The sequence below is a fragment of the Xenopus laevis genome, chromosome 8L (genome assembly GCF_017654675.1).
Source record: "Xenopus laevis strain J_2021 chromosome 8L, Xenopus_laevis_v10.1, whole genome shotgun sequence".
NCBI classification, from domain to species: Eukaryota; Metazoa; Chordata; class Amphibia; order Anura; family Pipidae; genus Xenopus; species Xenopus laevis.
In genome coordinates, this window is record NC_054385.1 from 83,782,270 (window position 1) to 83,799,632 (window position 17,363).

The 17,363-nt window shown below is 38.9% G+C and overlaps 1 protein-coding gene across 1 annotated transcript; it reads left to right on the forward strand.

Moving 5' to 3' along the window:
• Positions 1-94: 94 nt before the first annotated feature.
• l2hgdh.L (L-2-hydroxyglutarate dehydrogenase L homeolog) lies at positions 95-16,419 on the forward strand. Its single transcript, XM_018230508.2, has 10 exons — positions 95-282; positions 2,792-2,907; positions 5,016-5,167; positions 5,654-5,785; positions 6,437-6,599; positions 8,257-8,291; positions 8,723-8,890; positions 9,089-9,246; positions 9,654-9,785; positions 15,062-16,419. The coding sequence occupies exons 1-10, from the start codon at positions 170-172 to the stop codon at positions 15,255-15,257; spliced, it is 1,365 nt and encodes a 454-aa protein (XP_018085997.1). The 5' UTR covers positions 95-169; the 3' UTR covers positions 15,258-16,419.
• The last annotated feature ends 944 nt before the right edge of the window (positions 16,420-17,363 follow it).

The window sequence follows — 17,363 nt, forward strand, 5'->3', positions numbered from 1 at the left end:
GCTTATCACTGTTAAAATGGCTTCGATCATTGGCCAGATATGTCCCGCCTCTTCAAGCCTATTGGTGGTATCAATGTATTATAATTATGTGATTTGACGCTTGATTCCCTGCGATCTGAGGTTGCGCCGCTGAGACAGTGAGTCCGGGGCTGAGCCTGAAGCCTGAGAGATGATCACTCCTTGCTGTGTTAGGAGTTGGGGGGCAGTCGCCCGATCTGCCCGTTTCCTATTGCTAACTAGATTAGCTGCCCAGCTCCCCCGGCGTGCCAGCCCGGGGTTCAGGTAATATCCACTGGCAGGGTATTGGGCACGTTGTGAGGGGTAAGTCAGTGTTATTGTTTACAATTGGCTCAGGCTGGGACTGAGACGTAATTGCTATGACAGGGGCACAGGGAGGCACACAATGTTTATTCTACACAAGGATTTAGCTCTTTATTACCTTTTACTCACTGAACTTACTGTAAATCCATACAATTGAGTGCAGATCTATTCCAGCAGTGCAGCACAATGGGAATATCCACCCAAAAACTGGTTTTGCATAATGAAAAAGTTGTCAAAACTCCGTGCAGCTATCAAACATACATTTATGACAAAGTTCCATTTGTTTTGGTTATTTGTAATTGAAACTGGCTCTACTGAAGATCATTTCCTTGTGTTGGGGAGGGGCACAATGTTTGTGGAATAATCATCATTTTTAGCTTTCAGTTGGGGATGCCCCAAATCCTATTTTTTCAGGATTCGGCCGATTATCGAATCTTCCTTCGTGGATTTGGACGAATACCTAAACAAAGCCAAGTACTGATACGGAAATACCAGAATGAGGAATAAAAATCCACTTCTGCACTTTGGTGCATCTCTAGTTTCCGTAAAGATTTTTTAAAGCCTATGGCAATATAGCAGTTCAGCTTTTTGAAGTTCCTTCACCTTTTAATGCATTTTGGAAAAGTTGCTTAGAATTAAAAAAATTTTCATAATGGAAAAAACAGGTTTTGGGTGGAGTTTTTCTTTATCAGAGTGGGGGAGGACTGTCTTTTACACCATTGATTCAGCAGCAGCTGGGGAACAAAATATTTTTGTCATGTAGGTTTTACAAAACATAATAAAAAGAAAAGTAATGTATTAAGTGGTGCAATATTTTCTCTTGGTCTACTAACCCACAGAAAAGAGCCTACAGGTAGAATTTACTGGGCGCTCTATGAATGCATATATCTAGCTGGTTACCAGAACAGGTGCAGACTTTGTTCTCTAAAGTGGTCAAAGAGCACAGCTTAAGTTAAAAATATAATAAAAAAAAAACAGATTCCATTATGCCAGTAATCACTGCTGGCACAACAATAACTTGTATTGCACCACCTCACCACCTAGATAAGGCCTGTGCACAGTCCTCTGCAAACAAACAAGGAAACCCATGTATGAAGTCATTATAATGGTTATAACCAGAAATCAAATGAATGTTAAAAGTTTTGAGGACTCCTTAGACTATGTCCTCATGCATACTTCAGACATCTGACTGTGTTGGACCAGCTCCAGCAACATTTAGAATGTAAACTCTATGGAGCAGTGACCTCCTTCCCACCATGTCTATTTCCACATAGCACTTATCCTGATAAGAATTCTTTGTATATTTATTATGTGATTTGTCTCCCCCGTATATACTTTTACATATATATTGTATATTTATATACAGAGCTTTGCAAATAGTTATACATACATACATACATTTTAATAATTTCATATGTCTTCATTGATGATAGATACATAGTATCTGCAGTTTTGATCTCGCCTTAGCCAATAAAGTTCCCAAATTGCTTGGCTATATTTTATATAAGGCAGGCCTTAAGCAGTGGATGGTTGGCCAGCTTGACTGCCATTCAGGTTGAGAAATGGTGACTTATTACTGCCTTCTGCTACTTCTCACTCACAAGTAGAGGGTGTGTTTTGTTGCAGAGATATGTTTTTTGCTTCACTGATGACCCCCCCCCCCGGACAAGTACATAGAATCACACTTACTTTACAGTGCTACTCAATATGTTGGCGCTATATAAATACATGTTAATAATAATAAAACCAACATTTTTGCACAACACAAAAGATCAAGCAGTTAGGTTGATTTTGATAAGACAAAATGTTGAATTCAATGGATGTGTGTGGTTATTTTTTCATCCTTGGCTACCATGATACAAATTCACCAGTCATTTTATTGAAAGCTAGCACTGCAGCCTGCTTGGGTTGCCATGTCCAAAAGAAGAAAGCCACTGGATCAGTGTCCGATTTTCATGCTTGGGTGGGTGATTAGGATGATCCAAGCAGCCAGCTGTAAGTAACATGGGTTAAAATGTCGGCCAGTGACCAAAGTGCAGATTCTGTACTCAGAACTCTGAAACCTACAGCTGGCTGCAAAAAGCTAATCACCAATTGGCTGCTATATTTTACTGCCCAGGAGTAAATTTGCCCAATGTTTATAAATAAGTCCCACTACGGTCAATTTTTATTGTCTGTAAATGGGATCGAGACTAAAGGGGTTATGTAATAAAGCAGCCCTGAATATATCAATTGTGAATCTGTGTCACATCCTCATAATTTCAGTTCATGATGTAGGATGTCCAAATTAGCTTGTGAAAGCTGAGCCAGGCTTCCCTAGCCTCGAAATTTTACCTTTAATATTTAAGAGCACTGCACTAATGTTAAGAACAAATTACTAATGCAAATATAATAAGTTGGGTCTGGCACCACTTTCTCAGGAAATCTGTTGTTATGGGATTATTATTTTCTTTATTTTCTTTTATTTCAGTACTTATGATGTGGTCATTGTTGGAGGTGGAATTGTGGGTCTTGCATCTGCTCGGCAACTCATCTTGCGCCATCCAGCCCTCAGCTTTGCTGTCTTGGAGAAAGAGAAAGAAATAGGTAGGAACGGCTTTTAGTTGAAGATCTGCAATACATTATCACTTCTTCATGCTGCCAGAAAAATTAATCTCTCATTTTAATGTCTTGATGTGTAATATAATAAGTTAGGTCTATTTTAACCTGTCTAACTGCTAGTAGATGTGTGTACCACAGCATCAAGTTCTAGAAATACTATCTTTCCTTCTGCTTCTCCATACTTGCCATTATTGCATTGAACCTCGTACCATGAAAAAATATATATATACCTGTCCTGTATATATACAGGTATTTTCTGCTAATAATTGAAACTTAGCTGCATATACTGTGTATATTTCACTAAGGTAGCCAGCAGTTACTGTGGCCAATAGCATAATTATTTTAGGGGCTCCTAAGCCTTTGAAAACACTTTAATAATGCAGAAGAAAATTGTTATGGCAGAATTGGTCTTAAAATACAAAGATACAACTAACACAAAACAACAAATCGCATGATAACCCAAAAGACAAAGCCCCAATAAAATATACTCAATAATTATTATCATAAATTAGAATTAGAACCTAAAAACTCAACTATCTAACCTACTAAAAGGGGGAGAATTATACAGGGCAATAGCTGCTAGTAAAAATTGTTTCCTATAACGTTCAGTAGTACACCTAGCTGGTGTACTAAGAGTGCTTCAATATGACTATAGCATGTAAGCAATTATTCAAAATGCATGCTATCAATATAGCATGTAAGCAATTATCCATAATATTCATTTATTTAGATAGCATCCAACTCTTAACACCTCCTCAAAAGTCTCCAATTTCACTACTAATATCAAACCTGTCTTCCTAATCAGCTTATTAATTCCTTTTGCATTGATTTCAATTCCGCTAACTACCCCAGCACTCTAAAAGATCAAGATAGCCACCACCAAATGATAGAACATCAGGAGCATCGTATTACATACAGTACATAATATGGACATTACTCCACAAAGATGCGGATTTTACTGAACGTTATCTCTTTCGCTAGACTTGCCTTCGCCAGTTCAGACCAGGTGAAGTGCACTGGAGTGCATAGATCTTCCTCAATCTTCTGTTACTTACATCATATTTTTAGTGGAAAAAGTCCCAAAAAACACTGAGTCTTTTCCTTTTTTCAGAATGATAGCCTGCAAAAGTCCTTAATTTTTTTCTGGAGTAACCGGATTTCCCCATACATTTTCTAACATATGGAACATAAACTATACATTAGGCTCATGTGTAGGGCAGTATGTATGTATGTATGTATGTATGTATGTATATTTTTATTTGTAAAGCGCTCCTTGAGGGCAAAGCACTGTACAACAAAACAATAAATTAGTAGTAACAAACAAGGGGTCATTGGAATAAAAAGTAACAATAAGTGCATTATTAAAAATACAAATCACATAAATATAAAAAATATAATTACAATACAGATTAAGTGCTCAGTGTCAAGGAAACAAAAGGCTAGAGGACCCTACCCCGTAGGGCTTACAGTCTAAATGGGAGGGTAACATACAGACACAATTCAGAGGGGTATTAAGGTGCTGTGGGTTACAGTTTGTTACACTGTTACATAAGTGCCAGTTCAAGTGTTATCCAGAAGCTCCCAGAGGTAGTCTTTGAGTTGTTATAATAATATATATAATAATAACTCTATTTTCTTTATTAAGGTTCCCTGGACTTGTGTAATGTAATGTATTTGCTGCAACATATATACGTCCATTGAACTTTAAAATTCCCGCGTATGCAAAAATAGAGTGAAGACCTCTAAAGACGTTGCGTTATGCAGAATTGAACGCTAGCGCATCTTCGCTTTGATTGCTGAAGTAACGAAAATTCGAGAGTGTTCGGCTCCTTGGACGCAACTTTGCATTTTTGTAAATTAGAGTTGTCCAAGTAAATTTACGCCTGGTGAAGTGTTGCGCTAGCTGTGAAGTTGTTGCTGCAGAATTTCCGCCATTTAGTAAATGTATCCCTAAGAGCTTTACACTGCATGTAAATACGACCCAAAATATGTATCTAAAGTGCTGTTTTCAATGTAACACACTGTCAAAATATATATTTTTAATGGGAACTTCATAAACCTAGAGTTTATTAATGATTTGTCATCTTAAACAGCCATACACCAGAGTGGACATAACAGTGGAGTTATTCACAGTGGAATTTACTACACTCCTGGGTCCCTGAAAGCCAGACTGTGTGTTCGAGGAGCTGCCCTCATTTATGAGTATTGTGACCAGAAGGGAATCCCTTACAAACAATGTGGAAAGGTACTGACCAGAGCTTGGATGTATTAGGAAAAATGTCTGTACCATTGACAGTCTCATTGACAGTTAGAGCCACTAAATCTTATAGGGGGCTTCCTTTCCTAGCAGATGTATTAGAGCTCACTCAAATAACCGATTCCAGTACAAACAAAATCTAACAAAATAACTGCATTTTGCACAAGAGTGAGCTTTAATACGTCTTCTAGGCAAAAGGAGCCCCCTATAAGATATGGATCTAACCGTCAATGAATATCTGACACCCAACTCCTGCATGAAGACAGAATGAAGAGAAACAGATGCTGAGAGAGGGATAGTGAATATAAAATTGATTATTTCAGAAACGGTGCAGATTTTTTAATTGATTATAGTAAGAAAAATTCTTATTTCAGTATGCTGAAGTTTATATTAAATTTTTATTTTCTTGATAGTTCCCCTTTAAAGATATCTTTGTCGTGCTGTTCCTTATTGATGCAACTTTTTGTTATTTAGCTTATAGTAGCTGTGAAACATCAGGAAATCCCAAGATTGCAAGCTCTCTATGAGAGAGGTCTTCAGAACAATGTGCCAGGACTCCGGCTTATCAGTGCACAAGATATCAAGGAGAAAGAACCGTACTGCAGGGTAAGAATAGCACATTTTTGGTGGGTGTATTGGTGGAAAAACTAGGACATCACATTATTAACAAACTATTATACCTTCTAAGAAGAAAATACTTTAAAGGCAAAAGTAATGCCTAAGTCTAGTGCCACACAGGGGCTGAAATTAGCCTGCTAAAATACACAGACCAATATCAGCCTTCTCTTCTTTTCACTTCCAAAACCCTTGTGAGGTCTATGGAGCAGACACAACAGTTCCAGATGCAAAAAAATAGGTGGCTACTGCTTGCATAGGAGCTGAAATTGGCCATGTATTTCAGCAGACTGATTTCAGCCCCCGTGTGGCACTAGTCTTTGCAACGGACTGAGAAAAATGGCAATGTTCACCAAGACTTTAGATAAGGCAACTGACTGCTGCAGTAGTTGCACAATTCTAGCTTTATCTGTTAATTGGACCCCGGGAGAAATGCTAAAGGTAGAAAAAAAACAAAATATCATTCACTTGTATAATGTAATATGAAATGTGAATACCATGGTTACATGGTAGCTGACACTTAAGTCACATACCCATGAACATTATACTAAAATCCTACCTCATATACTTTTCCTGTATTGTATTGTTGCAGTTTATGCATATATTGCAGGTTTTCCAAGCTTGACTTTGTTTTTATTGTAGGGTGTTCTGGCTCTTGAATCTCCATACACTGGCATTGTAAACTACAAACAGGTGGCACAGTCATACAAAGATGATTTCTGTGATGCAGGGGGAAGTGTTTTAACTGACTTTGAAGTAACCGATATAAAAATGGTTAATGAAAGTCCTGCTGGGTCTGTACAAGGTGAGCCTAAAGTGACAGCACCACTAAGGGGGTCATTTATTAACAATCAAATTGTCGATTATTTTTCCCACAAATCTCCATTAATTTTGAAATTTTAGAGCTTTTAAAGGAGAAGGAAAGTTATTTAGCACTTGGGGGTGCCAAATGTTAGGCACCACCAACTGTTTGTATTTACTTACCTGAAACCCTGGGCCGGTGCTCCTATCAGCAGAAAACTGCACCGGCCCAGGGTTATACCAGTGAGCACCACGGAACGTTCCTCTTCCGGCTTCTTCACACGGCTGTGCATGCGCATTAGAGTGAAAAGCTGAACTTTAACCAAAAAGTCGGCTTTTTCATTATACTGTGCATGCGACTGACCTGGGAAATTTGAAGAAAGAAGAAGCCGGAAGAGAAGTGCTCTGTGGTGCTCGCTGGTATAACCCCCGGGCCGGTGCAGTTTTCTGCTCATAGGAGCACCAGCCTGGGGTTTCAGGTAAGTAAATACATTCACTTGGGGGTGAAACTACCTAAACGACCTTCCTTCTCCTTTAAGCTATTTTAAGTGTAAAAACCATGAAAACCATTTATACAAAATTTTGCCAGGTAAACTATGTCAGTTATATAGAAGACAATGGGAGCTGCGCTGATCTTTTTGGACCACTCTAAATCTTTTAGAGGTTTTCCTATTTTTTTTCTATTTCTGTAAGATAGTTGCAGCCACAACCTGCAGCAAGAATTGCATTGTGAATAGGCATGCCGTGTGTGTGTGGGGGGGGGGGGGGGTCTGGCTATAATATGCATAGGCAGTCTTCCTGCTTCAGGGCAAATGCAGGAGCACGAGGGGGAGCAAAACTGCACTCATTCGTACTTGACCTGCATTAATGCAGAGCCAGTACTGGTGGGTGCAAGACAGCTCTGTCCTTACCATCTGCTCTATGAAAGGAGGTAAGGACAGAGCCGCTTTTGATCCTTGAATGACACACAAGTTAGGGACAGGGCATATACATTTATGTCCATTTAGGTTTGCATTTAAAATTTTGACTGTTTTACCCTTAAAGGATCAAAATGACAAAGAATTCCCTACAACTCAGTTGAACTAAAAAAAGCTGCTAGACTTAGTGGTGAACCATTTGAAAGATTTCTCAAAGTCCAGTTCCTTTAGATTTATCAAAAATAGATACTGTCTGCAAAGGATAGTTTTTATATTTTTTTTTGTATTAATTTATAATAACCATACCCAACACCCCTTTAACAAAAAAAAAAAAACATACAGTGGAAGCAGTACATATATACAAAATAAAGTAAACTTCAGCTCTCTACTATTCAATGCAAAGGTGAATAACTGGGTACTGTCAATGGACACTGTACAGTGCCGGAGAATCTGAATTAGAACTGATTACACACAATCCTCTTGTCCCATGTTTAGAAAGAACATTATGTACCTAACTTTATTTCCTATAAATGTTAATGCAGAAATATAGCCGTCGATTATTCTGTGAATTAAACAATCTAAATATGCATATTTTTATTTATTGATTTAAACAGGAACAGCTGTAATTGCTTAAAAGATGTAACCTCATCAGTGTCTAATTTTTAACATGGCTAATATTTTTTACATTTATAATGTTTGGGAATAACTGGTTCCTGTTAATTGCATATGTATGTTTTATTGCAGGAATAGAGTATCCAGTTGCAATCAAAAATAATAAGGTACAATAAACTGTGCTTGTACAGCTGTGAGAACTTTAACTGGTTCTTGGATCCTCTAGTAAATCTGTGTGGCTAAAAATGGCAAAATGCTAAATTTTATCATGTCTTTGTTGAACGTGGCTTTTGAATTCCTCTAACATTGCTAGAGTTTTTTAGATGGGGTCAGTGACCCCCATTTTGAAAGCTGGAAAGAGTCAGAAGAAGGTGGAAAATCATTTAAAAAAAAATATAACAATGATATGCTGAAAAACATGAAAATCAATTGAAAATTTGCTTAGAATTGGCCAATCTATAACATACTAAAATTAACTTGAAGGTGAACCATAAAAGTGATGAGTCTAATTATCCTGAAGGAAATGTGTGATGATTGGTTGTTCCTGCAAACTCTTCAGATTCAGTACAACATGTTGTGTCCCCTATGCTCCGGACAGGGTGAAGAAGTTCACTGTAAATATGTGCTGACATGTGCAGGGCTCTTCTCAGATCGGGTGTCTCAGGTCAGCGGGTGCAGTGCAGAACCGCGTATCGTTCCCTTCCGCGGGGACTACTTGGTGCTGAAACCAGAAAAATGTTATCTTGTCAAAGGCAATATTTATCCCGTAAGTATTGATCTCATTGGCTCTATTAAAAAAAGGAAAGTTTCATCGGAGTACTACTGCTATAAAAACGAAACTGTCATCCAGCATGTGCTGGTTGATAAAGCACGGTTTGTTTTAATTGCAAGCTTTATGCAATACTACACAGCCAAACTTCATAGATAAATATATATGCACATAAATATCTTTTTTTATTTTTAGGTCCCCAACCCCAGATTTCCGTTTTTAGGAGTCCATTTCACTCCCCGAATGGATGGAAGTGTTTGGCTTGGCCCAAATGCTATTTTGGCCTTCAAGCGTGAGGGCTATAGGCTATTTGACTTTAATGCCAGGGACTTTACAGAAGCAGTTACATACAGGTAAAACAGATCTATATCAAAATTTGAATCTGTGTGATTAAGCACTAATGTATTATGCTTTTTATCCATGTGTGGCTTGGCAGTTAGGTAACTAAATTGGTTTATCGCTAAGAACAATTCTTTATTGTACCAAAAGAGTGTATTACCTAACCACTTCACAAGCATGTGGTCATGGTTACTAAATTAACTAATCTCTGATAGCTGGCACTAATTTATATGCCATAAAGTAGGCATCCAAGGGAATGGATCCAGCAGTGATACAAGATTCTGAAAACGAATAAGTGATACCGGGATGAATTAAGAATGTGGCCGTCTACTTCCCTGGATGTAGTGCACCAAACTTGGAATCACCATGTAAGTATTTGCTTTTGCAGCATATTACACTCTTTCTCTCTCTCTCTCTTTAGTGGCCTTCATAAGCTTGTGCTGAAGAATTTATCCTATGGGATGGGCGAAATGTACAGAGCATTTTTTCTCAGTGCTCAGCTCAAGGAACTTCAGAAATTCATACCAGAATTGACATTCAATGATATTGTCAGGTGGGTTGTGATAGTTATGTTTTTTTCCTACCACAAAAAACGGTATTGTGCAACATGATTCCTTTATACCAGATGTGATCAAAGGTCAAAATACTTGATAAAAAATATGTTAGCAATTCCCTACCAAGGGCCAAATCTTAGTGCCCCCCCCAAGCATCTTTTTAGAGTTATGTTGGCTCACCGATATTTATGGTTGCAGAGAAATTGAAGCCTTTAGTTATACTTTGTCCAGCAGCCTGGTAAGTTGGGAATACAGTTATTGGCCAGGGGGAGGGGGCAATGCTTGGAATTGGATGGATGAGGCATTTAAAGGGGTTGTTCACCTTCCAAACACTTTTTTGCTATTACTTTCCTTTATTTATTTTTTGCAGTTTTTCCAAAGTCTAAGTTTAAAGTTGAATATTTCTATCTCTGGTGTCTGAGTCTGGCAGCTCAGGAATTCAGGCACAAACTGTAAACTATTACAATTTTGCAACATTTAGTTGATACATTTCTCAGCAATATCTCTGGAGTATTATCAACTATCGTATCAAATCTAAAGGTGGCCATAGATGAAGAGATCCACTTGTTTGGCAATGTCCCCAAACGAGAGGATATCTCCCCGATATGCCCACATTGAAGTGGGCGATATTGGGCTGATCCGATCGTGGGCTTTAGGGTCCAACAATTGGATCATAATGCATCAGATACGGACGGCCGGATCGTGGGACAGCATACACACACACACAGATGCACCCACGATCTGACAGGATTTTTTAACCTGCCCGAGGAAAGCCAATCGGATGGCCCCACACATGGGTCAATAAGCTGCCGGCTCGGTCTGTCGGCAGATTTTATCGGCCATGAATGGGGGCCTTGACAGCTGCCTGTAATGAAACCCAGAGATTCTGCTCAGCAGAGACAAAAATAAGAAATGTATCAACTAAATGTATCCATTTAGAACAGTTTAGAGGATCAGCGACCCCCCACTCCCAGAGCTGCTTTAGAAGGTGAAAAATTACACTTTACACTTATATTGGAAAAATTGTCACCCAGAAAATAGAAAGTAACTGTAAAAAGTCATTATTACTGGTGATCTATCTGAATACAACTAGTTGTTTGAAGGTGAACAACCCCTTTAAAGGGGTCCTGTCACTCACACATAAAAAGTTGTATAATTAAAGTCCTTTACAAATAAAATGAAACTCAAATTCATTTTTTATTAAACCATCCATACCTGTAATAAATCTATTAAAATATCTGAGCTGTCAATCATATATACTGTAGCTTGCTGCCTGAGGCATAGAGGCAGATTAGTCGATTATTTTCACTTTCCATTAGCACTTCTAGATGACTCTGCACTCCTCACATTTACCCTCCCTCCTCACAGTTTATAATTGTGTGGCCTAAGTATGGACAGGGGCAATAGGGCACCCATTCTGGCATATACACAAGATTTGGGGTGATACAAAACTTGCCTTAACGCCAGTGTCCACAATATGGTGCCTGACTGCTTGTTGTAAATTTTCAAAACTGGAAATATGTAAATAATTCATATAGTGGAAGTAAAGTTTATTTTTCTCCACGAACTTCATAGAAAAGGATTTGGAATATTTCTTAAGGAGACAGGTCCCTTTAAAAGGGCACACAGTATGTTGTATACTAACAGAGATCATCATCTATTAGAGGAAGCTGTCATTCTTACCTTGAAAGGTGTGGGAAGTAAAAATCGGTGTAATGGTTGCTACACAGCTTTTATAGTAAAGTTGGATACTGTAATCTACTGATCAAATTATAAGAATGTGGCTTTACAGAGTATTATTGGTTGTGGTTTCCAAAGATTTTGCAAGTCATGTTTCTGGGGAAGCTTGTTCATACCACAGGTTTTTGTATTTTAACTTAAATTTACATGTGGGCAAGGAAGATAAGTGTAAGATTAGGGAACACTTGTGGTTAATAAAATTTGGTAATGTGGTAAGCCCTTTGGCTAAAACATTTTATAACATGATGTGAATGGGATTTGGAATATCTTGCAGTACAGGGAAAGGAGAAGGTTCTGTACTTCTTTATTGTTCCGATGAGAGCAATTTGGGATTATTTGGAAATTAGCAACCGTAGGCACAAATTCTGTTTCTTATGCAAGTTGTAATTTATGATAATGGGCCAGTAATGATGTTAGAATTAGTGTCTTACATAGAATGAAACTGTACAACTTGCTACATGAAATTTTATACTTTTTATTTCAATAATTTTAACAAATTGTTGCAATAACTACACATTTTTACACAGTTCAACTTCATTTTATGCACTGACTACAACGTAGTACATTTCGTTGCACATAGCTGTATTAGTACAGAGACCCAGATAATACATTCTCAATGGGCATCTGTTAAACTTGTGCATAGGATATGATGCTGTTGATCTGTTGCTTGCTTTTGTAATGTATACAAGGATTTTAAAAAGTTGTGAGTTATAGGTAAGCAGTAAATTCTGGCACAGAAATCTTTGGGACCAATGGGTCAACAGTGCTGACTGACCATGGTCGGGTTCAGAGAGTGCAAGTAATCTAACTGGCATTTGAGCTATTGCTTGTATGACTGAACAATGGCTGCCATACATTGACCAAACTATGATCATTCCCATTAGCTAGGGAACACTGAAAGCAGCTCCACTTGCATTCAGACATTTCTCAATTGTCTTTCTTTCATTACTCTTTTATGAATCTGGGCCCATAGAATCATTCTTGTATACTGTAGACAGGAGGAATCAAAGGCACAAGAAAGTTGTTTGTGAAGATTCTCATTCATCCTGGTCATGGTATATCGGTAGAAATCAGTCAAATCAACTGAACTTGCTGTGTTTTTTTCCTTCAAGACATTTCACCGGTCATCTAACTGGTTTTCTCAATTCAGAATAACTTGTAAATAGGATTTTTTTTGGTAAATATATCCTCTGCAATGTTGCTCCAATCAGCATTATCATAGCAAGGATGTCATGAAGTTAGGTATAGATTGTATTCGCAATAATTGGAGCTTTGAGGTGTTATTAAACCTTCCAGGGAGAGGCCAAAACAGCATTGTATGTGGCAGACAATAGATGACGCACCCTCCCAATTCAAACTTGGTTTTTCACTTTTTACATATATGGCTTCTTTAACACCTCTTTTGAACCAGTTGCTCCCCCAGTCTAGAATTAATGGGCGGCATGCCACCCAGCTGCAGGGTTAGTTTGCTCCCTTCTGGAACACTAAGCGCTAGATGCTTAGGGGCAAATTTACTAAAGGGTGAATTGACTAACGCTGGCGAAAATTCACCAGTGATGTCATTTCGGGACCTCGCTCATTTACTAACGGGCGATGGCGTAACTCCGCTAGTGAAGGAGATAGACTCTAGCGCTACTTCGCATTCTTAACTCCAGGCGAATTTTCGCTCTGGCGAATGGACGTAACTAAGATGCGGATTTTAATGAACATTACCTCTTGCGCCAGACTTGCCTTTGCCACCTCAGACCAGGCGAAGTGCAATAGAGTAGAGTTCCTCCAAAAAAAATTTGAATTTTTTTCTAAGTCCCAAAAAACACTGGCGACTTTTCAGTTTTTCAGGGTGATAGGCTGCAAAAGATCGTAAATTATATTTTAAGGTACCCGGCTTCCCCCCCCCCTACATTTCCTTACATATGGCACATAAACTATACACTGGGCACATGTGCAGGGCATTATAACAACTCTATTTTCTTTTATTAAGGTTCCCTGAGCTTGTGTAATGTAATGTATTTGCTGCAACATATACTTCCGTTGAAATTTAACTTCCTGCCATATGCAAATTAGCCAACGCTATTGCAACTTCAATATATTAAATTGGCAAATCAAGAAAACAGCAAAAAGCAGAATACCTGCTATTCGGTCTTTATTGTGTGGAATGCACAATAAAGACTGAATAGCAGGTATTCTGCTTTTTGCCGTTTTCTTGATTTGCCAATTTAATATATTGAAGTTAACCCTGTGGTTGCCTGTGCACCAGTGCAAATCAAGAATATCCAACTAATGCTGGGTGCATGTGTGTCACCTTTAAATGTGATTGAAGCTATTGCAACTTCGCTGTGCTTGCCGAATTAACGCTAGCGAAACTTTTCCATCGTACGGCGCCCTGGACGCAACTTCACATTTTAGGGAATTAGTGTTGTCCTGGCGAATCTTCGCCTGGTGAAGTGTGAGCCAGGCCGTCACTGGCGAATTTCCAGAGGTTAGTGAATTTGCCCCTTAGTGCTCCAGTATGAAAGGATGCACATGAGAGCAATCTTGTGGGACGGAGGGGGCTGCCCTTGTCAGAAATCCGCACCTGAACTTGTGTCCTTTTTCTTTTAGATGTAGGTACACGGCTGAGTCCTGACCAGAGGAGCTGGCTCTTGTGTGTTGCGCCATATGCTGGTGCAACTGTTGTTTGGTTTCTCCCATGTACAAATCAGAGCACTCCTCACTGCACTGCACTGCATACACAATGTTGCTCTTCTTGTGCTTTGGGGTTGGGTCTTTTGGGTGAACTAGTTGCTGCCTCAGTGTGTTGCTGGGTTTAAAGCAGATAGGGATGTAGTGTTTATTAAAAATCCTTCTAAGTTTTTCCGAGGAGGCCCAAGTTCTTTCTCCTGTCACATACAATGCTGTTTTGGCACCTCTCCCTGGAAGGTTTAATAACGCCACAAAGCTCCAATCATGCTAATACAATCAACATCTAACTTCATGACATCCTTGCAGATTATGATAAACAGCTTATGCTGATTGGAGCAACATTGCAGTGGATATATTCCCAGAAAAAAAAAAGATCCTATTTACAAGTCATTCTGAATTGAGAAGGCCAGTTGGATGACTGGTGAAATGTCTTCAAGGAAAAAAAAAAAAACACAGCAAGTCCAGTATATTCGACTTATTTCTACAGATGCACAAGAAAGTTGGTCTTTAATTTTAGTATTTTTTTGATTTGCCTCGTATTCAGCCAAGTCTTATGGACTATTTTAGTTCTACCTTTTTCTTTATTTTAATATCTTTATAAATCATAGTGATTAATAACTGGGACAAAGTAGTGGCATTTATAAAAACTTCTATATAGAGAAGTCTCTGTACAATTCTGTTTGGTTACTACTGTAATTTCAGGGCCAAAACAATGACAAAATATAAAAAATGTTACTATTTATGGTTTACATTCCAGTTTCAATTGTCTGTTCATGGAGTGAACTGTATTCTGAAAAGAAGTATTACCTAAAAAGTTCATATGTAATAATATGTTAACTTCCATTTTTTTTAGGGGCCCATCGGGTGTTCGAGCTCAGGCTCTTGACCGGGATGGAAATTTAGTGGATGACTTTGTTTTTGATGGTGGTTCCGGTGACATAGCAAATTGTATTCTACATGTGAGAAATGCACCTTCACCAGCTGCCACATCCTCTCTAGCTATATCAGAAATGATCACCTCTGAAGTGGAGGAACGTTTTGGACTGTGATGAACCTGCATATAGTTGGCAGACTAAAGGCTACATTGAGATAAGGAACAATTCAATGTATCTCACTATGCTGCTTTATATTTAGTGATGCAGTCTGCAAACCTTAAAACCACTGGATTCATATATTGAAGGCACTAAGACTTTTGCGCTTAGCAGAACTGTGTTCACCCCAACTCTAACCGCTGGCTTCAAAATATTATCTATTAACACTGATGCCAAATCTCTCTAATTGACTTCCAGGCCATCCTTAGTACACTTTGGTTTTGGCAGTTCTTGATGTGGGGCAGCTACACATTTTGGGAACCTTTGAATTAATCTGTTGCATTTACTTATGCTTTCGTTTTGGTACAGCACTACATCTTTTGGTAATAAAAGCTGCATAGAATGCAGTATTTGTACTCTGATTTAACCTTTTATTTTTACCCTTAGAAGCTCATAAAATAAGTATGTTGAAGTCAGATCCCTGCTCAATACGTTGTGATGCAGAACTGTCCAGCTGTAGGCCCTTAGGCCAAAAAAAAAATGGAGTTTATGGCACCCAGATTTCCCAAGGGCTCCAATAACGTTTTTATATGACATCATAATTTAAGAATTCGGTTTCCACATTTATGGTTTAGACCAGAGCATCATTTTCACACTACCTGAAAAAAACAACATAAATGTAATGTAGATATAATCCTCTTGTAACTACCGGGACTCGGGCCTGCTGGAGTCACCGAACTGAAGGGAATTTCTGTGCACACGATCACTTCTGATAAGAAAATGCAAGTCCGGAAAGGTAGGTGGGGTGGCTGGTTACGCATAATGTGCCCGGCAATGGAAAGTTATGCTACTGTAATCTTCATTTATATAATTGTAATGGAAAGTTATTATAACTATGCACTGTTTTTGTTTTAATAAAAACAAAAGCTATGAATGTATTGATTTTAATACTACTACAATCTGAACATAGTTTGATTTCCATTTGCAGCATTTCCCCCAATGGAGCCAATAAAATCTCCTGCTTATGTTAGACATGGAAATGTCCATTATATGGGGAGTTTAATTATTAAATGCAGAAGGCAGGAATACATCTATGGAGTAAAACCATATATTTGTGTACTATGAATTTTGTACAACAAATCATCTGGTTCAAGTGGAAAAATAAATGCAATGTGTTGAACACCCGTGTGTTTTGGTCTTTAAAGGCTTTTTAATATATGTATATATATCCTATATAATAAAGTTGAAGTGTCTCTGCGTCCAGTCCCTGTGTCCGTGGGATTGCGCTACTGCGCATGTGCCCCACGGACCTGCCGGCGCTACAGCGGGACATCCTGCTCCTTGTAACCGTGTTCCCTTCTTTCTCTCCCCCGTTCCCTTTGTCTCTCATTATGTGTCCCATCTGACGTCACTTGCACCGTCCCATTCTCCCTGTACGTTCCCTGCTTCCATGTCCTGCTAAAACTTTTACGCAATCGTTAAGGAAGAAGAGGAAAAGAGCCGCCCGCCTTGCTACGAGCAATTGTCACCTCGGCACTGGGAGCCCGGCACTGCCACCTGAATGGATGGGCATGGGGAAAAGAGCCAGACTCTCTTACCCCGGGGCTGAGCGGCTGCCCCCGCCTCTCGCAGCCCCTCACCTCCTGCTGCTGCTTCTGGCTATTTGGGGGGACACAGGTAAGCGCTCTCTTACTGCCCTTCGGCCTGTCTAATAATTCACATGTCGGGGGTTGCAGTTCAGCAACAACTGGGGAGACATAGTAGGTTAAACCAATTGAATCAATACCCAGCACTGGACTCCTATCCTATCCTATATAATCCTATCCTATATTCTATCCTATATAATAAAGTTGAAGTGTCTCTGCGTCCAGTCCCTGTGTCCGCTACTACGCATGTGCCCCACGGACCGTCTCTGGCGAATTCTCTACATATGTTATAGCGCCCGTTAATTTAACGGGCTTAATGTCTAGTATATATATACAGTATATATGGGATATGTTTCTATGTATACTTCTAATCATTGTACAAGACAATCTGAAACCTAATGCTTTCTTATGGTTAAAGCACATTTCTATAAAAGCAGGGTATTTAAAAACCTCTGGTTAAGAGGGCCCAGTTATTAAT